At 44.6% G+C, this 23,414-nt stretch overlaps 2 protein-coding genes across 2 annotated transcripts in view; one reads left to right on the forward strand and one right to left on the reverse strand.

The window, feature by feature from the left end:
* Nucleotides 1-23,414, forward strand: part of LOC142268471 (uncharacterized) — a 202,153-nt gene that overhangs the window by 17,832 nt on the left and 160,907 nt on the right. The gene's annotated exons all lie outside the window — the stretch shown is intronic.
* Nucleotides 16,066-22,671, reverse strand: LOC142268467 (uncharacterized). The gene is made up of 6 exons (XM_075332355.1): nucleotides 22,524-22,671; nucleotides 22,215-22,394; nucleotides 22,008-22,131; nucleotides 21,827-21,924; nucleotides 21,539-21,629; nucleotides 16,066-18,055 (listed from the first exon to the last, which is right to left on the reverse strand). The coding sequence occupies exons 1-6, from the start codon at nucleotides 22,599-22,601 to the stop codon at nucleotides 16,329-16,331; spliced, it is 2,298 nt and encodes a 765-aa protein (XP_075188470.1). The 5' UTR covers nucleotides 22,602-22,671; the 3' UTR covers nucleotides 16,066-16,328.

The following is a 23,414-nucleotide window of genomic DNA, read 5'->3' on the forward strand; positions in this document are numbered from 1 at the left end:
TCATATGGAGAAATAACCATGTCAAAACTGATATAAAAACAATGATGATAATTCCACTAGTTCATTAAATTTATCTGTAATTGACATTAAATAATAAAACATGAATAATCTGTGTCCACCATTAATAATCCGCATTAATGTGATATGTTACACTGCAATTACGTTTTGTGCACCTCCTGTCTAATTAATGTATTTAGTGCATCTGTTATGTTAACATATACAGTGCCTTGCGTAAGAATTTTTCAACCTTTTCCCACATTTCAGGCTTCAAACATAAAGATAAAAATGTTAATGTTCTGGTGAAGAATCAACAAAAAGTGGGACACAATTGTGAAGTTGAATGAAATTTATGGCTTATTTTAAACTTTTATAAAAAAATAAATAATTGAAAATTGGGGCGTGCAATATTATTCATCCCCTTTAAGTTAATACTTTGTAGCGCCACCTTTTGCTGTCATTACAGCTGCAGTCTCTTGGGGTATGTGTCTATCAGTTTTGCACGTGGAGAGACTGAAATTCTCGCCCAAATAAGGAATAACGTTTGGAACACCATTCTAAGTCTGAACTGGGTGCAAAAACCTAGTGTTGGGGCTCTATTGCATTGATCAATTCAGTAGCTAAATTTCTCTTGATTCATATGTTCATGGCAGTAATGCAGATTCCATTTTTCACATTTTCACTCTTGCATATAGCTATTGGATTTTTCAAGTCAGTATTCACACAGCAGTTTCTGCTATTTCATGTATTCCCCTTACGTAGTCACTGAAATTCTCGCCCATTCTTCCTGTGTAAACAGCTGGAGCTGAGTGAGGTTGGATGGAGGCGTTTGTGAACAGCAGTTTTCAGCTCTTTCCACAGATTCTCGATTGGATTCAGGTCTGGACTATGACTTGGCCGTTCTAACACCTGGATACGTTTATTTGTGAACCGTTCCATTGTAGATTTTGCTTTATATTAGGGATCATTGTCTTGTTGAAAGACAAATCTCCGTCTCAGATTTTTTGCAGGCTCCAACAGGTTTTCTTCAAGAATGGTCCTGTATTTTGCTCAATCCATCTTCCCATCAATTTTAACCATCTTCCCTGTCCCTGCTGAAGAAAAGCATCTCCAAACCATAACGCCTCCACCACCATTTTTGACAGTGGGGATGGTGTTTTCAGGGTGATGAGCTGTGTTGCTTTTACGCCAAACATATCATTTGGCATTGTGCCCAAATAGTTCAATTTTGGTTTCATCTGACCAGAGCACCTTCTTCCACATGTTTGGTGTGTCTCCCAGGTGGCTTGTGGCAAACTTTAAACAACACTTTTTATGGATATCTTTGAGAAATGGCTTTCTTCTTGCCACTCTTTCATAAAGGCCAGATTTGTGCAGTGTATGACTGATTGTTGTCCTATGGACAGATTCTCCCACCTCAGCTGTAGATCTCTGCAGTTCATCCAGAGTGATCATGAGCCTCTTGGCTGCCTCTCTGATCAGTCTTCTCCTTCTTTGAGATGAAAGTGTGGATGAATGGCCGGGTCTTGGTAGATTTACAGTGGTATGATACTCCTTCCATTTCAATATGATTGCTTGCACAGTGCTTCTTGGGATGTTTAAAGTTGTGGAAATCTTTTTGTAACTAAATCCGGCTTTAAACTTCTCCACAACAGTATCACGGATCTGCCTGTTGTGTTCCTTGGTCTTCATGATGCTATCTGCACTTTAAACAGAACACTGAGACTATCACAGAGCAGGGGCATTTATACGGAGACTTGATTACACACAGGGGCTTATATTTATCATCATCAGTCATTTAGGACAACATTGGATCATTCAGAGATCCTCAATGAACTTCTGGAGTGAGTTTGCTGCACTGAAAGTAAAGAGGATGAATAATATTGCACGCCTATAAAAGTTTAAAATAAGTAATAAATTTCGTTCACCTTCACAATTGTGTCCCACTTGTTGTTGATTCTTCACCATAACATTAAAAGTTTTATCTTTATGTTTGAAGCCTGAAATGTGGGAAAAGGTTGAAAAATTCAAGGGGGCTGAATACTTTCGCAAGGCACTGTAGATTCTAGATGTCCGGGGGTTGATTCTGTTATTCAGCATCTGGGGAAGTTTGGAGGGAAGTCAAGCGGAAAATTGGGCTCAGGGTCACCATAAGGGATATGTGCATAGGTGACGTTCCGTGGAGCCAGTCTTTCAGGTAGGGGATAAGGTGTGGTTGTCCACCAGGAACATCGAGCTTAGGACCCAGTTTGGCAGATGGGACTATAAGTTTATCGGTCCTTATGAGATTATTGAGGTGGTTAACCCAGTTGATTTTCGGTTGCATCTTCCTCAGTCTCTACGCATTCCCAATATTTTTCACAAGTTGTTGCTCAAACCTTTTGTCCGTTCGGTTTTGGACTTACCGTCTACACCTCCTCCTGTTCTGGTGGATGGTGAGACGGAGTATGAAGTTCAATGCATTGTCGACTCTCAGAGGGTTCGTATTTCCCTCCAGTATTTGATTCATTGGAGGGGTTACGTGCCCGAAGATAGGTCTTTGGTGTAGGTGCGCTCTGTGCGAGCCGACCGACTGATCAGGGCCTTTCATTGGGGGTTTCCTGGGAAACCTGGGAGTCCGGTGGCCTCATGACCTGTCATGACCCCGGCTGTCAGTGTTTCCTGAAGTGCGGCCAGGGGGAGGGGCCCCTCCTCCGTGCCTCGTTCCTGGAATCACAGTGCCTTTATCTTCATGGCACTTCCGTTTATGCGGTGCCAGTTATAATTCTGCTCTGCATTGTACCGCTTGTTCTGATCTTGCATCCCGTCCTGACTACATTCCTTCTCCCTGCCTCACGTACACTGTGTCTGCTCCCCACGCCTCTTGTTCTGACGGTGTACGTTCTCCCTATCTCCTGTCCCGTATGCTTTCCATCCTGACCGCCTCCGTTCCTCTTGGACTCCTTCCTCCCTCCCCTGTTGTTCCGCCCTCCTTGCTACTACCTGCTCTCCTGGCTCCCGACTTCGGCTTGTCTATTAACTCTGTTTCTGCGCTCCCCGGTCTTTGACGTTTTCTCTTGGCTTCCTGACGCAGCTCTCCCTAGACTGTTTCCGTTTGACCCCTGGTACCTCGTTGACCTCCTGGTTCTGACTTGGACCCGTACAACCTTCCACTGGGAAGACTTTGGAGGATTGCTGTCAGCACTCTCCTGGTACTTTGGCTCCCCCTGCTGGTTTGTTAAGTCTAGTACCATCTAGAGGGGAATCCCTACCTAGCATTCTCCTGGGGTTCCAGCTCCCACTGCTGGTTCATTGTATTACTATAGATTAAACTAATCATTTTATTCAACAGTACAACTCATCTCACAAAACAATAAACCCTTATATGGCAAGATTGATGGAAAAATAAAAAAGTTACGGATCTCAGAAGACGGGGAGGCAACCCCCCCCCCCCCAACAAAATGGAAAATGGCCCTGGGGGAAGGGGTTAAACCAGGTGTTGGTACAAGTGCCAAATCTTGCTGGAAAATGAGATTTCCATCTCCAAAAAGCTTGTCGTTAGAGGGAAGCATGAACTGCTCTAAAATTTCCTGGTAGACGGCTGCAATGACTTTGGTCTTGATAAAACACAGTGGACCTACACCAGCAGATGACATGGCTCCCCAAACCATCACTGATTGTGGAAACTTCACACTAGACCTCCAGCAGCTTGGATTGTGGCCTCTCCACTCTTCCTCCAGACTTTGGGACCTTGATTGCCCAATGAAATGCAATATTTACTTTAATCTGAAAACAACAACTTGGACCACTGAGCAACAGTCCAGTTCTTTTTCTCCTTGGCCCAGGTAAGATGCGTCTTGCATTGTCTATTGGTCATGAGCAGCTTGACACAAGGAATGCGACAGTAGTAGCCAATGTCCTGGATACATCTGTTTGTGGAAACATTTAAGTGTATTTTGTGGTAATTATTATAATTTTCTGAGATGATTATTGGGTTTTCATTGGCTGTAAGCCATAAACATCAACATTAACAGAAATAAAACACTTGAAATAGATCCCTCTGTGTGTAATGGCTCTATATAATATATGCATTTACCTTTTTGTATAAAATTACTGAAATAAATTAACTTTATGATATTCTAATTTATTGAGATGCACCTGCATCATGAAAGAAAAGATAATTCCAAGAACCATCAGGGGAAGCCCTATTCAATAACAAACACCCCCTTTGACAGAGACAAGGTGACATCATAGAATTGAAGCAGGAGCGCGGCACCCGACTCACAAAGATGCCTCTTGTGCTTGCCTTAAAAGATGAAAGAAGAAAAATCCAGAAGCTTTTTAAGGACTAAGCAACATTTTATGGAATTTTATTTTCATTTAGGAACACACAGATTAAAAACAACATTAACCTTGGATTATCATGTACTAAGCATTGGATTTATCGTGGACTAAAAAATAAATAATAAGCGACAATGCAAGTATATATAGCGCCTGCATATCCTCCCTTTTTTCTTAACCCTTTTATGACCAAGGAAGTACTGGTACGCCCTTGGACGCCTCCCCCTGGTTACCGCAGGCTCGTGGTACTCCTCACATATCTCTACTGATCTGATCCACCCGTACCTGTTAATCCTTTAGATTGCACTGACAGCACAATTTAAATGACCACGATGGGGATTGCGCTGTTCCCTGCCGCCATCGGCGCCTTGTGACGTGATCACAGGACGCCTTGGTATTGACATGGTAGCGCATGGACAGCTAATGACCCCTGACGCTACCATAACTCCCATCCTGTGAGAGCCCACAGACCTTCGGCACTCACAGGAACGCTGCATTTCTGCTGTTGACAGCGATGTTGCTCTAATCAGCAGAAATGAACAAGTGTTCACAGTGTGCAGTGATAAGTCCCCTAGGGAGACTATTAAAAAGAAAAAAATGTTTTTAAAAATATGAAAAAAAAATAAAAAAAACCTAAAGAGTTTAAATCATCTCCCATTAGCCACATTGAAAATAAAACAGTTAAAAACAATAAAAAAAATACACATTTGGTATTGCCGCCTTCAGAAATGCCCTATCAAAATATAAAATCAATTAATCTGATCGGTACACGGCGTGGCAAGAAAACAATTCCAAACGCCAAAATTAAGTTTTCTGGTCACTGCAATATTGTTTAAAAATGTAATAACAGGCGATCAAAACTTAGCAACTGCAGAAAAATAGTAAAATTAAAAACGTCAGCTCATGATGCAAAAAATAACCCATCACTGAGCCCCAGATCCCGAGAAATGAGAACGCTATGGGCCTCAGAAAATGTTGCCAAAAGCGAAATTTTTTTATTAGGACAAACTTCAGAATTTTTGTTAACTCCTTAGACAAAAATAAAACATATACATGTTTAGTATCCACAAACACTGAATAAAATGTCCCCAAAACATTGTGCAATTGCACTGTTTTTGCAATTTCAACTCACTTGGAATTTTTTTCCTGTTTTCCAGTACACTATATAGTAAAACTAATGACTTCATTCAAATACACAACTCGTCCCACAAAAAAATAAGCCCTCAAATGGCAAAATTGCTGGAAAAATAAAGTTAAGGCTCTCGGAAGAAGGGGAGGAAAAAACAAAAATGAAAAACGGAAAATTGCCTGGGGTGAAGGGTTTGAAGGGTTAATTTTTCCTGTACCTTCCCTTCCCTCCCTCTTTTCTATTTCTATTAAAACTTGCTATTACTTTTTAGAATCCCTCTTTCACTCCCTACTAGAGTTGAGCGATGTTCGAGGTTCGCCAATTTCATGTTCGAGTGATTTTGGGGGTGCTCGAGATCGAACTCGAACGTGAGCTTTATGCTAAAAGCTCGATAGCTCGAGTTACGTTCGAGAACGGTTCGATCAGCAAAAAGAGTAGCTAGTTACTAGCTGGCTTTTCACTGTAATAGTGTGAGTCACTCTGTGATTCACACTATTATCTAATTTCAGCGTATAGTGTGCGGGGGCGGCGCGTTTAGATCAGTGCTGCTGGGATAATGGCGATCGCCATTTTCTTTTTTTTTCCCTAAGCGTGCGTGCAGTGGGGCGGGCCAGCATGTCAGCCAATCCCAGACACACACACAGCTAAGTGGTCTTTTTTGCCAGACAAGCAAGGGCATGTGTCATAGGCTGTCCATGTCACATGTCCTTGCATTATAAATACGGCCATTTTCCCTCACGGCGCCATTATCTGCCTTCTGTGTGTAGGTGACAGTCACCGCTCACGCAGCTCCTGCCGCCGATCCTGCTGTGTACGCTATACACACAGCGCTCTACAGATTAGGGACAGAAGTTTATTTCAGCCCTTTTCAGGGCTCATTTCCTCGGGCTCAGAGCCATAGGTGACAGTCAGGTCCGTGGAAACGCTGTATACAGCTTCAGATAACAGCGTCTGTGTACCTAAGCTCAGGGAATTCCTTGCTGCATTTCACCATTAAGAGGGATAGAAAGTGAGGCTTCCTTTCCTGTCCACTGACCCAGAGAACCCCGCCACTGTACTCACCTGCCCACTTTTGCTACGCTATTTTTATAGCAAACAGTGCTGAACATAAGTGGCATCCAAAAAGTGGCTGCTATACTCCATTGCTGTCCCACTGGTGCCAAGCATTTTCCAGCACCTCTGCATTAAACCCTCATGCACATTTTGCTACGCTATTTTTATAGCAAACAGTGCTGAACATAAGTGGCATCCAAAAAGTGGCTGCTATACTCCATTGCTGTCCCACTGGTGCCAAGCATTTTCCAGCACCTCTGCATTCAACCCTCATTCACATTTTGCTACGCTATTTTTAAAGCAAACTCTGGGAATTCCTTGCTGCATTTCATTATTAGGAGGGATAGAAAGTGAGGCTTCCTTTACTGTCCTGGTACCCACAGAACACGGCCACTGTACTCACCTGCCCACTTTTGCCACGCTATTTTATTTGCCAAAAGAGCTGACTCTTTTTCTGCCATCCTAAAATTGTCTGGAATACTAAGTTAGTGTTCCTTTGCTGCCAAGCAAGGTACAACACATGTGCATTCTACACTCCTTTCCGTTTCTGGAACGCAATTATTAACTGCAGGTAGTCCAGCCAATCTGTGACGAAGGTGCAGGCGTGGATAAAATGTTGCCTTCATCCAATGGTGGTTCTCTCGATGTCTGACAGGTCAACAATACCATCTGTTTCCACTTCCAAAACAAGTGACGACCTGACAATCACACTCCCGCTTACGGGTAAAGGGGTGGAAGTTCATCGTGAAAAAGCATGTGTGACTGCTGTCCCCACAGTCACAGAGGATAAAGAGCATGCAGATGCACTTGATGGGGAAGAGGGTGGTTGCACAGCCCCGCTAGAGCGCATTGTAGCACAGTGAAATTCCCATTGCGACTTGTGCTTCATTTTAAGTCTTGTACTTGGTGGGCTCCCCAGTATGCAGCAAAACCACGCAACAGGAAAAGGACTCTAGGCAGTTAGTTTGATAAATGATTGTTTAACTTTCCCAAAACAAACAATAAGAACCATGCATAAAATTGAAATAATAGAACAACCTATTCAGCTGCCTACTACCTGCTAATCCCTCTGTGTAGCAGCAGTAATTGTGTGTTTGTGCGTGTGTGTGTGTGTGCGAACACGACTTACCAGTGGCGCATCACAAAAGCTTCAAAGTTATCTACCTAAACATAGACAAAACACATTACCCCCCCCCCACCTTGTTAGCTGAAACCTCACAGATAAGGCAGATGATAACAGTGTGAATGCAAACCACACAGCTCTGCAACACAGTCAAGGAAATCTTGAAAAGCAACAGTCAATGCAAATATGTATCGCTGTCCCTCTATGATTTAAACTGTAAGTGACAATTTGACAGTGCAGAGGCAGCAAATCTTATTGTCTATATAGTCGGCCTACCCAGAACAGATATGTGTTTTGCTAATAAAACAAAGTGTTGCGTGCACGCATTACTGTCTGGGCACAGCCTACCGTACCCGGGTACTGTGATGTCCAGTTGCCAGAAATGCAGACTTTACGCTCCTCTCACGGTAAACAGTATAGACAGCATCGGAAGAATGTTGGTCTGTGGGACAGGATGCTGCTCACTGGCGTTACGGTGCTCCTCACCAAACTCCAACATGACTCCCCTCACAATTGAACGAAATGTTTCCGCGGTGGCTCCTTGCTGTAACACACACCTTTAACTTTTCCTTCTGTTCATAGACATCATCTCCAAGTCCACACCCGAAGACCAATTTGCTATTGCTATAGTAACCAAACAGACAAAGGCAGATCCAAAAAACAGCAGCCCCTTGTGTGTAGTCTGCAACAATGCATGCAATGAACGGCAAATAAGCATGTTGCATTGACAGTGGCTAAAGCTGAGCAATACACCCTCATGCTATCAATTCATATCCATGTGACACTTCATGGAGGAAGTACTCAAAATTGTGAGTTTTTGCCTTCTACTTAGAGATTGTTGACAAATCTTACAGATTACATGACTTGGGTGATCCTTTGCGATGTCCAAAAAGTCCCAGGCTAGGCAAGGCTTACAGCCCATGCGACCTGCATAGCCAACATGACTTATGCTCAGAGGCAGAGTTGTGGCCGAGGATTCTGTTGACGTGTTCCAGTACTTTGTCTCTGCCCAGGAAGACACAACGTAAACTCGTCGTCAGTAGCATCCTCCTCCACCTCCTCTGCTGACGTCATCGACTGGCTGACTTTGGTTTGACAGTAAGTGGGGTCTCCAACCTCATCATCACCCTGAGTTTTTCATTCCCCTCGTCCTGAGTCCTCCGTGACAACCTCTTCCTGCCCTGACCGAATAGCAAAGTTGTAGTTACAATCAGGTATCTGAGTCTCCTCATCATGTTCCCCATTATCTCCACCAGGATGATGTACGTTTTGGAAGTGAGGGTGTACATTATGCTCAGCACCTTCTTCATCGGGGCCTGGATCCGACTCACAAAGCTTCTGGCCAACTGTGCAGATCATTTCCCCTGTCTCCTGGAACTCGCTGCCTCAACACGTCCAATTATCTGCTACACCCGCAAGCTTCAAACGGAACCGGAAAAATCATCTGTTCAGAAATGACTATAACCTTCAATGATACCACCACCGTGCATAGCTTCCGCCAAACCTACACCACACCTACTGTCTCCTCCCCAAAATACTTTATAATGTAATCCCGCAAGGGCTGGGCTGTTGTGAATGTTAGTTATGTTGTGGCTGCTGGGAGGCTCCCTCTGATGGCCAGGAATGGTTTGGACTTGGACCAGGTGTGTTGTGCAATGGGTGTTTCCTTTGCTAACTCTCTGCTTATTTAAATCCTGGTCTGATTGCAGGCTGTTGCCGGATGTCAGTTGTTCTATCTCCAGCCTGCTTCATCCTGCTCTACACCACATCTATCCCAGATAAGTGCTTGCTCTTTATTTATTGTCTGGTTCTTTTGCTTATCTGGGTTTGTCATTTGCTGTGGTTGTTTTCAGTTTATTTGCATGCAGGGATTTTCCCCCTCAGTGGTTTGTTGGGGAACTCCCTGCAGTTCTGTGTGGAGTATAGCTCCTTTGAGTCCATGTGTTTGTGGCTTGTTGAATTTGTTATGATGCTTGTTTTCTGTTCATTGGTATGACAAGGGCACCTGGTATAGGACGGAGTTCAGATTGTGCGATCTGAGGGCCTTTTTCTACTATCAGGAAGTTGGTATTTTGCAGGGTTTTTCTCTGGCCACCATCAGTCCCTTTCCTGTCCTTTCCTATTTTAGTCAGCGGGGGCCTCACCTTTTGCTAATCCTGTCATCTATCTGTGTATTGTGTTTTTCCTATATCACCGCAGTCTTTTAATGTGGGGGGCTTTCTATTCTTGTCTATTTTGTGAGGCAGAGAGTTATTCATCTTTCCTACCTTTAGAATAGTTAGTTCTCCGGCTGGGTTCGCGGTGCACAGGATGTTAGTTCACCCCTCAGCTACTTCTAGTTGTGATGTTTAGTAAGGGGATGGCGGCCAGATTAGTTGCCAATGCTCTTGTCACCTTTTGCCAATGATTTGTGGTGGTCTTCCATGGTTCCGGATCATAACACTGGGCCCTCTTCCCTCTGTACCAGTCTGTCTATTGTTACTTGTATATCTATTGTGTATGTAACCCCCTTCTCATGTACAGCACCATGGAATCAATGGTGCTCTATAAATAAATAATAATAATAATTTCTTTGTACTCACTGCAGCTTTGGAGCAGACCTCTGATTCCCAGGCTATAGTGTGACTGAACAGCTCTGCAGACTCAACCATCTCTGTTACCCCATACTCAGCAGGGCTGGTGGAAACTTGAGGGCTGTTATGAAGCAAGTGCGATTGGGTTGACACCACAGTGGAATGGAGTATTTGTGCTATTGAACTTGAGGTGGAGGAGAGGCCACTTTATGGCGCACTTGAGATCCATTGAAGCAGCTGCTGTTTTGGTGCCTCATCTACATTTGTTAGCGATGTCGTGTTCCTGAAAAAAGGATCATATCAGATTATCCACGGGAAGAAGTACACCTGTTATTTTGGCTGTTATTTGTTGTTATGAATTGGTGCCGCCGTAAACGCAAGCAACCTGCTGCGGTTCCAGTTGCGCCCAGGCGTCAGCTGCCATTTAGGGCTGTGCCTCGGGTTGTGCAGCTGGCTGCTTTCTCCTCCATGTCTAAGTGGGGAGAGGCGGCTAGTGTGCATGCGTGTGCCGATTTACCCCAGTCGCAGCCTAACTCCAGTGTTTCGCCTAGTGAGTATGCTCAGCCTGACTGTGCCATTCCTGAGGCTTAGTCTTCATTTCGGGCTACAGCGCATGCTCCCACACTTAGTGCGAAAAGCCGCTTTGCACAGGTACTTGGACTTCTGGCCGGGTCTAAGTCCTGTGTTGTGCCTAGACAGCATGCTGAAGCTGATAGTCTTTTTTCGGAGACTGTATTTCATGCTACTGAGCATGCTCAGGCACTTACTGCATCATAGGCTAGGTCCGGTAATGAACTCTTTGGCTCTGCCCCTGATGTGGGGGGCCCATATAGATCACAGGGCATCAGGTGTCCTGACGATGTGGCCAGGCAACTCCCAACTGGCTTGCAGAGGCCCGCCCCTATGACTTGTCACCTCATTATTGTTGGTCAGACGATGACTGGAGAGGTGTTTGGGTCGTGGCTGCCATGAAGTCATCATTGAAGTGGCGGTTCCGAATAGGACGCTAGTTATGCCACTCATGACGTGTCACTCTGCTTTTGTCTCCAGGAGGTGCATTGTGGTCCACCCTGGTTTGGGGGGGACCCAGGTTATAAAAGGGGCTGGAGCCAACAAGGAGGTGCGCAGTCTTCTATTATGCTCTGAAAGAGCACACCTCCATGTGTTGAACCCATTGCGGCTTTAAGCCAGAGGTAGGCATGGATAGGGCGTCGATGCAGGCCGCCACCACAGTTGGTAACACAGAACGGTTAAGACCAGCTCCTGTCCTACCAGTCCTGCTAGTGCAGCCCAGTGGCATTAACAGGCCTGCTGCTGCTGATGCACCTGCTGTCCACAGATGTGGCCCCTACGCACATGGACAGCGTACCCAATGGCCCCTGTGTTGTTAACAGGGAGTTCCTGGGCTGGGTGGGCGTGTGGACCCTGTGACGCTAACAGGGCTCCCAGTCTCCAGATCCGAGTGTCGTGTAACTCGGTTCAGGCTGTTATGAGTTTCAGAGTCACCCAGTATCTGTATCCTCCACCTAACCTTCCAGTTGCAAACCTCTCCTTTTCCATTTGGGAGCACGGTGGACACCGACTGGCGATGGGGATATATACCTTTCTCTTTCTTTTCTTCTTAATTTTTTTATATAGTGGTAACATAGTATATACCACCTTACCCAAATCTGCCAGTCCCACCATAACAGATGTTGTTTCTTCAGCAAATGTTACTGTTGCTTAATCACCAAACCCACGGACACAAACTTTTTTCCCCTTTCCAACACACCTGTTCCCCTTTCCACCAGCATCTGTCCTTTTTCAACTCATTTTGTATATGACCAAAAGTGCAACTCTGCAGGGACACCGTTCTCAACGCCGTCTCAGCACAGCAGCCAGCCCTCGGTCCCTCAGATGTGGACAAGTAAAAGACCATTTCCTCCTATCCATGACAAAGCGTTGAGATTCACTCTGTGCAGCACTGGTGTTTAGTGGAAAAGCAGATCTAAGATTGCGTACCACCTTCTGCTGATACTCCTGCATACGTGCGTCCCTTTCTATGGCAGGAATTATTTCGCCAAATTTTGTCTTGTACCAGGGATCTAACAGTGTGGCAACCCAGTAGTCAGCATTACTTCGAATTCGTACAATACGAGGGTCATGTTGTAGGTAGTGGAGCAAGAAGGCACTCATGTGTCTTGTGCATCCAGGAGGACCAAGTCCTTGGTGTGTTGGTGGCGGAGAGGTGAAAATCGTGCCTCCTTCCTCTGCCCTCTCCCCCCAACCTCGCACAACCGAAATGTGAGCTAGCTCTCCCTCATCTGCTGAGTCTTCCATGCCCATCGCCAGTTCGTCCTCCATTTCTTCCTGGGCTCCTGCACCTTCCTCAACAGTTTTGATGATACTATGCGCCCTCGATAATCCCTCATCCCCACCGTCCCATGACTGCCGTCTTGGTGCCGCTGACCGTCCGGACCTCGTAGATCTTGTTATCCCTTCCGCATATGACTCCTCCTGTACATCCTCCTCTTCCTCTTGTCCCAACACCTGACTCCGAATAATGCTTACAGTGTGCTCCATCATGTAGATGACCAGAATTGTCACGTTGAGAATGGCATCGCCAGTGCTAAACATCTTCGTCGACATTTGTAAACTGTGTAGAAGGGTGTATAGGTCCTTGATCTGACACCACTCCAGCAGCGTGATCTGCACCACCTCTGGATCAAGTTAGCCCAGGGTATACGTCATAACGTATTTCAGCAGGGTTCGGCGGTGCTGCCACAAACGCTGCAACATGTGCAGATTAAAATTCCTGTGTGTCGGCACATCACATTTCAGGCGTTTAACCACCAGACCCTAAGACTTCTGGAGCGATGAAAGTTGTTGAGCTGCTGGGTGCGAACGATGGAAGTGAGCACATAGCGATCATGCCCGCTGCACAAGGCCATGTAGGCTGGGATGGTGATTTAAAAATTGCTGTAGAATCAGATTCAACACGTGAGCCATACAAGGCACGTGTGTCACATTGCCCTGACGAAGGCCCGCAGCCAGGTTTGCATCATTGCCGCACACGGCTGTGAAGTCACCACCGGAGTCCGCTACATCAATTTGTACTCCGGTCGCCAGGTGACGTGTTCCTTTGGTGCATAGTGCTGATGATGGGAGAGGAGTCAATGCCAGCGGCGCAGGTGGACGCAGGTTATGCTCACCCACTGGGCTGCATTACCTTGACAGATGCAGAACCACTGGCTGAATGTAGGTGGTGGGTGTCTCACAGATGAAGTACCATCATTCAGCTACAACCAATGGGAAGACACCACACCCTTTTTTAGGCCCAGCCTGTCTGCTGACCACTGCCAGACATAGCTCTGAACCTCTGGTTACTGTTACCCCCAGTTCTGTTTTGTGATTTTGTGTGCTTGTTTCCTGACTTTTCCTGCCTGCTTGCTGTTTATGTACCTCGTTGGCCAATCCGCATTTCACCTCTGCTTGTTTTCTGATTAAGTCCTGGCCATCCCATTCTGTTCCTCTTCCTCAATTAATGTTTTGACCCTGCCTGACTACTATTCTCTGGAACTGCAGCCTTCCACAGGTATTGATCACCTTAGGCCCTGTGTAATTCCAAATCCCTGTATAGGGGTTAAAGGGTTTCAGGGTCTGGGTGTCCTGCTTGGTGAGTGGCTTCCCTCTAGTCTATCCTTTACAGGCCGTCTGAGTGTGTGGATCAAGGAAGGCATTACACCGTGCTCTCTGCAGAAGGCCATGTAGGCCAGGATAATGCTTTAAAAATTGCTAGACAACCAGGTTCAATTGTCGCACCCGGCCTTCCCTGGCTGCTGGTTGAGTGGAGACAACCATTGATGAAACTCGGTCTCACTCTCCAGGGCTTACTGTCCACAACTCTTTAGCGGTGTGACAATTCACAGACATTTCAAAGAAAAGAGTCGACCGCCTCATGATGTGGAGCTCTGCTGCCAGCATAGTAAGGAGGTGTGTGGGATTCCTTGTTCGCAGTTACAATGCGGGTGGCCCGACCACACAGGGTTTGGGCCGAGGTGGAGGATCCAGACAAGGTTGAGGAGGCAGAAGCAGTGTATTAACTTCTACATACAGAGGAAGGATTGACACACAACTCGTGGGGACGGCAAGACTTGTACAGCAGACCCTTCTCCATCTCTCCCCATAGTAACCCATTGCCCAGTCAGCGACATGTAACGCCCCTGTCCATGCTTACTGGGCCAAGTATCTGTGGTGAAATGCACCCTGTCACACACAGTTTCTCAAAGAAGCGGTGATGTTTTGTGCGACATGCTGGTGTAGCGCGGGCACGCCTTTGTTGGAGAAGGAGTGGCGCCTGGGCATCGGCTCTTGGGGCACTGCGATGGGCATAAGGTCTCAAAAATCCTCAGTTAAAAAGGTTGGAAAGACAGCATTTTGGTAGCCAACAGTTTGCAGATGCTGAAAGTCAACCTCTAAGCCATGTCATGCCCTTCTAAAAGCATGTAAAACACAGCAAGGGGACTCCAACCACAGTCTCCCTTGTTTCCAAAAATTGGTCCACACTCACCCCCCTTGACTGGCATCAGTTGCCCCCCATTTTCAAGATGAAAAAGATGCTTTGCATGAAGCACTCTCAAAAATACACGTGCCTTTCGCCTCCCCTGGATGACCAAGGGGAAGAAAAGTCCTCTGTGAGCCATGACTTGTTCATCTTGGTTTTTTTTTCAAAAGCGAGGGGACTCCAACCACAGTCTCCCTCGTTTCCACAAATTGGGCCACACACACCCCACTTGACTGGCATCAGTTGCCCCCCATTTTCAAGATGAAAAAGATGCTTTGCATGAAGCACTCTCAAAAATACACGTGCCTTTCGCCTCCCCTGGATGACCCAGGTGAAGAAAAGTCCTCTGTGAGCCATGACTTGTTCATCTTGGTTCTTTTTTCAAAAGCGAGGGGACTCCAACCACAGTCTCCCTCGTTTCCACACATTGGGCCACACACACCCCACTTGACTGGCATCAGTTGACCCCCATTTTCAAGATGAAAAAGATGCTTTGCATGAAGCACTCTCAAAAATACACGTGCCTTTCGCCTCCCCTGGATGACCCAGGGGAAGAAAAGTCCTCTGTGAGCCATGACTTGTTCATCTTGGTGAATGTTAGTATGTCCACATTGTCAGTGGACAGACGCGTGTGCTTATCTGTCAGCACACCCCCAGCAGCACTGAAGACACGTTGTGAGAGAACGCTGGCTGCGGGACACGACAAGATCCCCAAGGCGTACTTGGCGAGCTCAGGCAATTTATCCAGATTGGAAGCCTAAAATGAGCAAGGCTCAAGTTGCACAGTAATGGCATCGATGTTCCCTTTCATATTCTCATATAACTGTGTCTCCTCCTCTTTTTCTTCATCCAGCTGTTTAGTTTTCGCATGGGTATTTGTCCTTGTCACTTTCCCATGTGTTTGTGTTGTCTTGGGAGTGGTTTGTCACCTTTTGGCCAACTTTGAGGGTGTTTTCAAGGTGTTTTTAGGTGTTTGTGATTGCCTCCCATTGTTTTCAATGGGGTTCGAGAGGTTCGTCGAATGGCTCGTCGAACGGGGCACCGTTCGACGAACCGAACTCGAACTCTAGGGGGGTGGCTCATCTCTACTCCCTACCTCCCCCAAGCTATGTAATCTATTGTTTTGATTTTTACTGTATTCTTCCCTGTTAAACTTTTGAAAATCGTAATAAAAATTACTGTACAACACAAAAAATTGCTATTTTGTAAGTTTTTTGGTTCTTACATTTTTTTGTGGGGGAAACAAAAAAGTTACTTAAATTCTTAATTTTTGATAAAAAGAATAAACATTTAATAAATAAAACATTTCACACTTTCTGGGTATGAAAATGACTTCTCACCTATGTGAGCGCTTTAATAATTAACATGAGATGTTTTGAAAGAAAATAATTTCTCACATTCTCCACAAAGATATGGCTTTTTCCCTGTGTGATTTTTTTGATGTTTAATCAAATGTGATTTACACACAAAACGTTTACCGTATTTTGAACATGAACATGGCTTCTCCTTTGTGTGAATTCTCTGATGTTCAACCAAATTTGATATTACATTAAAATCTTTCTCACACTCTGAACATGAAATTGGCTTATCTCATGTGTGAGTTCTCTGATGTGTAATAAGATGTGATTTAGTTGTAAAACATTTCCCACATGCTGGACATGAAAATGGCTTATCTCCTGTGTGAGTTCTCTGATGTGTAACAAGAGTTGATTTATTTCCAAAACATTTCCCACATTCTAAACATGAAAATGGCTTTTCCCCTGTGTGAATTCTCTGATGTGTATCAAGATTTGATTTAATTCTAAAACATTTCCCACATTCTGGACATGAAAAAGGCTTCTCCCCTGTGTGAATTCTCTGATGTGTAATAAGATTTGATCTATCTGTAAAACATTTCCCACATTGTGAACATGAATATGGCTTCACATCTGTGTGAATTCTCTGGTGGAAACGAAGACCTGATTTCCGAGTAAAATCTTTCCCACATTCTGAACATGAATATGGCTTTTCCCCTGTGTGATTTCTCTGATGTGTAACAAGAGTTACTTTACGTGTAAAACATTTCCCACATTTTAAACATGAAAATGGCTTCTCCCCTGTGTGAGTTCTCTGATGTGTAACAAGATGTGATTTAGTTGTAAAACATTTCCCACATTCTGGACATGAAAATGGCTTATGTCCTGTGTGAGTTATCTGATGTGTAATAACATGTGATTTAGTTGCAAAACATTTCCCACATTCTGGACATGAAAATAGCTTATGTCCTGTGTGAGTTATCTGATGTGTAACAAGAGTTGATTTATTTCCAAAACATTTCCCACATTCTAAACATGAAAATTGCTTTTCCCCTGTGTGAATTCTCTGATGTGTATCAAGATTTGATTTAATTTTAAAACATTTCCAACATTCTGGACATGAAAAAGGCTTCTCCCCTGTGTGAATTCTCTGATGTGTAATAAGATTTGATCTATGTGTAAAACATTTCTCACATTGTGAACATGAATATGGCTTCACATCTGTGTGAATTCTCTGGTGGAAACGAAGACCTGATTTCCGAGTAAAATCTTTCCCACACTCTGAACATGAATATGGCTTTTCCCCTGTGTGAGTTCTCTGATGTGTAACAAAAGTTAATTTATGTGTAAAACATTTCCCACATTTTAAACATAAAAATGGCTTCTCCCCTGTGTGAGTTCTCTGATGTCTTACAAGATGTGATTTAGTTGTAAAACATTTCCCACATTCTGGACATGAAAATGGCTTATCTCCTGTGTGAATTCTCTGATGTGTAATAAGATATGATTTTTCTCCAAAACATTTCCCACATTCTGAACATGGATATGGCTTTTCCCCTGTGTGAGTTCTCTGATGTGTAACAAGATTTGATTTAGTTGTAAAACATTTCCCACATTCTGGACATGAAAATTGCTTATGTCCTATGTGAGTTAACTGATGTGTAACAAGATTTGATTTTTTTCCAAAACATTTCCCACATTCTGGACATGGATATGGCTTCTCCCCTGTGTGAGGTCTCTTCTGTACAACAAGGTTTGATTGACAATTAAAACACTTCCCACACTTTGAACATGAAAATGTCTTCGTTCCTCTTCTGTGACTTTTATTTTCCTTAATAGCCTGTGATGAATCAGAAGATAGGACCTGTTTAATAGGATCAGATGGTAGATCTTTGCTCTGAAGCGTTGAGGATACAGCTGGAATAACGCAATGTTCTTCATATGTGTCTTGTGGCACACCAAGATGATATGATAGAATGTCTGAAGAAGTCAGAAGCCCCTCTGATCTCCTAATACAGTCACCTGTCAAGAATAACACTGTTAATACCTTTTCAATAATGTATAGTTTATTTTTTAACTATATCCAAAGTCCATTAAAATTGCAAGTCATGCTGCAAAATTTCATTATTCACTAAGGTAATGGTGACAAAACAGTTCACATTCTAACTGAAGACTACGGAGCAAGGACCACTAGAGAATGATATCAGGCCACCAGGATCGGCTCTAGCAGTTTCCCAATTCAGTGTTGAATTCAGCATCTCCCTAGGTTCATGTCTCAGAGCGTCGGTCACAACTATTTTGTAGTAAGATTCTTAGTGGAGAATCGTAAATGAGCCTGTCAGTCAGTCCTATTAGAGGGGTCTGTCCAACACAATCCCTGACAGCCACATGCATTTTACTGAAGAATGGAGGAGCACTGCAATTATGTACGAAGAAGCTCTGACTTTGAAGAAAGTGTAAAACTGGAAAGTAAATTTGTAAAGTGGTTTTATCATGTGGTTAAAAATGTGGAAGAATGTGATAAATGAATATACACAGCTATACAACTCATTCCCTTATCTCACCCCTGCTGTACTACAGAACACCAGTTACTGTCTGTCTCTAGTCTCCAACATCATATCTGCTCTCTTTCTGAAACTTAACCTCTCCAAAACTGAACTTCTTCTACTCCCTTTGTCTACTAACCTCCCTAACCCTGACATCTCCCTCTCTGTGTGCAGCACCATGATAACGCCTAGGCAGCAGGTTCGCTATCTGTGTGTTATGTTTGACACCGATGTTCCCTTCACCTCCTATACACAATCTCTCGGTCAGTCTTGTCGCTTATGTCATGAACTTTCCACTGTTGCAGATTTTGGTGACAAGTTCTGAGTCCGAGTCTCACTTTTTCTTGTGGGATTCAGTTTATTAAATGGACTCCCTTTCCTTTGGGGAGGAAAGGGTTAATGTCAGCTCCTGACTCCTGGCCAGGTGTTTCCAGTTGGGACCAAGCCCAGGCCCTATAAATACCCTCAACTTCCACCAGAGGGTGCAGGTTATTTTCATCATTTGGAAGCTTGGCCAGGAGGTGGAAGGAGCTGTTATTTTCCTCTCTCTGAGACTTGTGTTGTGGGCTGCAGCATTGGTGCTTTCTGCAGCAGTTCTAGGTGTGCTGGTTAAATGCTATGGATGTTCCCCAGTAGTGTGTTTCCTTCCCCCCCTTTTCTGTTTATTTCCCCTCATGCACTGTTAGTGGCTCCTTTGTGTGTGGTTCCCATGTGAACGAGTAGTTGTTGCCCCTGTTTATCATATTTGTTAGTGGGGTGTTTATTTTGGTTCTTGTCCCTTCCCCCGGGTGATGGATTGTGGAGGAGGTCTTAACACCAGGGACAAGGGCAGGAGATATGACCTAGGTTAGAGGCCTGGACCTCCCTACCAACAAGGGTACCTCCAGATGTTAAGGCTGAGCCCCTACGCTCACCCTAGGGCCAGTATAGGCTTCTCTGTGTTCTCCTATCAACCCGTGACAACTTGCACCTGAAAAACATCTCTAGGATCCCCGCTTTCTCACTATAGAAACAACTAAAAAACCCTCACTGTGGCCCTGACCCACTCCCGCCTTGATTGCTGTAATTCTCTATTAATTGGCCTCCCCCTCACTAGACTTTCCCTTCTCCAATGAATCCTTAATGCTGCAGCCAGAGTAATCGTTATGACTAGCTAATCACTGCTCAGACTCTTTTGCTCTGTGCCAGTCATTGCTGTAACGCTTGTGGCCAATATAGAGGCAGCAAATGGGAGTAGTGAAAACACTGGATCACAGGGGGACCTGGGCTTACCCTTTAGAGGGAGGGGCTTAACTACTTATGATTGTTTGTATATGAACCTTTGAATTGTAAATGTGAATATGTTAGCGTTATAGAAATGAAGATTATTATTATAATATAAGCATTACTCTCCTGTTAAATCCATTGCCATTTCAGGGCAACTACTTTAGTGCTCTTCTTCGATCTTGGCCTGACAATCAGGTGCAGAAAAATGCTGTTATACTCCGTACAAGAGATCTAGGCAACCATTTTAAGTAACCAAATAGTAGAACACGTGCAGGAAAACTGTCGCGGGGGGGGGTGTAGATAGCCGCCTCTGTATCTGGCCTGTATACAGCAACATTTTTCCACACCGATTCTAATAAACCCTTATCATTTAAAGGGGGTGTCCGGCACCACTCTGCATCTAGAGGTTTTGTACATGTGTCTTATTTTAGAATATATTAAATATAGGGACCCCCATACAGCAGTATGAAAAATCATACTGGGCAAAATCTAGCCCAGGTTGGTCAATAAGACCATTGCACAGACTCAAACTGACATATATATAAGCCGGAGAACGAGAGTCAGAAGGTGCCAAAAAGTGAATATAGTTTTATTGTTACAATCATAAATGTGCAACCAGCAAAAAAGGAGATAAAAGCACAGAGGGGTGTGAAAAAACATAAGCAGGACCGCCAAAATGAATGGTATTAAGGGATGACCAGTTACATGAATAGAACATACAGGGGAAATATCAGAGCGAATAATGAAGGGACAATACATATAAAGTGCATGTGCATAAATACATATGAATAGCCCGCTCAGACACCCCCAATGCATAAATAGAGTCTGGTCCAATCATTTAAATGAGGCAGCATATACAAAGTAAAGTGGCCAGTGCATGATCCTGAATATGCAAAAAGAGGCTCCCCCATACCCCACCAATGTACGTTTCGCCTATTTGAGCCCTGTGCTCAAGTTCGGCTTCCTCAGGGAGGGAGAAGGCAGCGCCGCCTTCTCCCTCCCTGAGGAAGCCGAACTTTAGCACGGGGCTCAAATAGACGAAACGTACGTTGGTGGGGTATGGGGGAGCCTCTTTCTTGAATATTCAGGATCATGCACTGGCCACTTTACTTTGTATATGCTGCCTCATTTAAATGATTGGACCAGACTATTTATGCATTGGGGGTGTCTGAGCGGGCTATTCATATATATTTATGCACATGCACTTTATATGTATTGTCCCTTTATTATTCGCTCTGATATTTCCCCTGTATGTTCTATTCATGTAACTGGTCATCCCTTAATACCATTCATTTTGGCGGTCCTGCTTATGTTTTTTCACATCCCTCTGTGCTTTTATCTCCTTTTTTGCTGGTTGCACATTTATGATTGTAACAATAAAATTATATTTACTTTTTGGCACCTTCTGACTCTCGTCCTCCTGCTTATATATTATTTTAGAATATACCTGCACATAAGTATAATGTACTACCTGCACTAATATACAAGAAATGAACGATTCACCAGTATAAATAATATGGAACATGTGAACATTCCACTATAAACTGCACATTCCCCATGTCTAGGATGTACGGGAACCTCTTACACCTTATTTTTAGGATAAGTTATTTTCAATTCTTTTTAGTCCCACATCATAGCAGCCGATGACTAAGAAGAATCTGTGACTTCTCTGCATTTAGTGGTCACTACTCACCTGGGCGGTTATCTGTAGGAATCTCCTCTTTACTCCGCTCATCACCCCTCACATATGTCTCTGTAGTATTAATATGGGGCAGATCTTCCCCCTGAAACAAATATTGTAAAAGTCACAGACAGATGGAGAAGTCCTATCTATGATCAGCTCTAATCCTGCCATCTCCACCGCTCTCATTACACAAGTATAACACATATAATACTGGAGGATAAAACAAGACTGAGCACAAGACCTTCACAGCCGATTACACATCATAGGGAGATTTCATGGCACCTTCTCTCCATCTACCTGATGATCCTGAGAAACATCGGGGTCTTCTTGTTTACAGTCCTGCGGGAGAAGAGGATGGGGACATCTCTCTGGTGTTGTCCTCTTACTGGATAGAGCTGGAGGAGACACATACAGGGACTGAATTCAGTCCTTACATACAGATAATTATAAGCCGTGTGTATTTAGTCCTGTCTATTACCTGGTGATGTGAGGGGCTGGGGAACCTCCATCATGACGCCCTTGTACAGATCTTTGTGTCCTTCTAAATACTCCCACTCCTCCATGGAGAAATAGACGGTGACGTCCTGACACCTTATAGGAACCTGACACATACAATGATACCGTCACCCCCCCGATCCCTCCATAGCGTTACTGTATAATGTCCCAGCATTCCCAGCAGTGTCACCTCTCCAGTCAGCAGCTCAATCATCTTGTAGGTGAGTTCTAGGATCTTCTGGTCATTGATGTCCTCATGTATCGGGGGGTGAGGTGGAGGCCCCGTGATTGGGCTCAGGGGTCTTCCCCATCCCTCAGACACAGGGGCCTGACAGTGCTCACTAGAGGTCTTCTTCACTACTGTGTAATCCTGGTTATGGAGAGACACAGTAATAAATCTCACTCCAGACATTTCCAGAGTCCTCACCTCTCCAGTTCTGTCCATCTGTTATTCCCATAGATAAGAATGATGTAATGTGACGTCATCAGAATCTCTCACCTCTCCAGTAAGCCGGAAGAGGATCTCTAGGGTGAGGTGTAATATCCTCTCCGCCATCTTATCCCTCTCCTTTTCCATCCTTGATGGGTCAATCAGGAGAATTCTCTTATATAGAAGATCTCCACTGAGAGGATCCGATATGGTAGGGACCTGAATGGGGAGAAGATGACGATGTAACATCATAGAAAATCCGCTGTAATAATACAATTACTGGAGAGAATAAGGGGAAACATATAATGAGAACATTCTGGGGGAACATTATACTGTGTGGGGCGCAGAAAGGGGCCGAGGACCTAGGGTAGAAAGGGGCCGAGAACCGAGGGCAGAAAGGGGCCGAGGAACGATGGCAGAAAGGGGCCAAGGACCGATGGCAGAAAGGGGCCAAGGACCGATGGCAGAAAGGGACCGAGGGCAGAAAGGGGCCGAGGACCGAGGGCAGAAAGGGGCCGAGGACCGAGGGCAGAAAGGGGCCGAGGACCTAGGGCAGAAAGGGACCGAGGACCTAGGGCAGAAAGGGGCCGAGGACCGAGGGCAGAAAGGGGCCGAGGACCTAGGGCAGATGGATTTCCTCACTTCCTGCCTCTCATAGATGGGTCATCTGTATCTATCAGAGAAGATGACAATGTAACATCATAAAGAATCCGCTGTAATAATACAATTATTGGAGAGAATAAGGGGAAACATATGATAAGACAGAACGTGTAGATTGTGTGTGGAGTGAAATATAAGGTTAATATCCAGTGAGGATGGATCCTCGGTGATTGAGGTCACAGTGATGTCACAGTCACATGAGTTACAGCAAATTGAGGGCCACGGTGATGTCACGTGTCATACATAGTGACATCACCGCTGTGACCAGTAACATAGCTGCAGTGATGTCATCAGAGACTA

Source organism: Anomaloglossus baeobatrachus, unplaced genomic scaffold, assembly GCF_048569485.1.
Source record: "Anomaloglossus baeobatrachus isolate aAnoBae1 unplaced genomic scaffold, aAnoBae1.hap1 Scaffold_302, whole genome shotgun sequence".
Lineage (NCBI taxonomy): Eukaryota > Metazoa > Chordata > Amphibia > Anura > Aromobatidae > Anomaloglossus > Anomaloglossus baeobatrachus.

What these genes read in the sequence shown, in the direction of transcription:
- LOC142268467 (XM_075332355.1), bottom strand. Translation starts at nt 22,601, where the DNA reads ATGGAAAAGGAGAGGGATAAGATGGCGGAGAGGATATTACACCTCACC. An exon ending in ATGTTTCTCAGGATCATCAG is followed by an intron (nt 21,630 to 21,826) that starts GTAGATGGAGAG and finishes TATTTGTTTCAG; the next exon opens with GGGGAAGATCTGCCCCATAT. An exon ending in TCCTACAGATAACCGCCCAG is followed by an intron (nt 18,056 to 21,538) that starts GTGAGTAGTGAC and finishes TATTCTTGACAG; the next exon opens with GTGACTGTATTAGGAGATCA.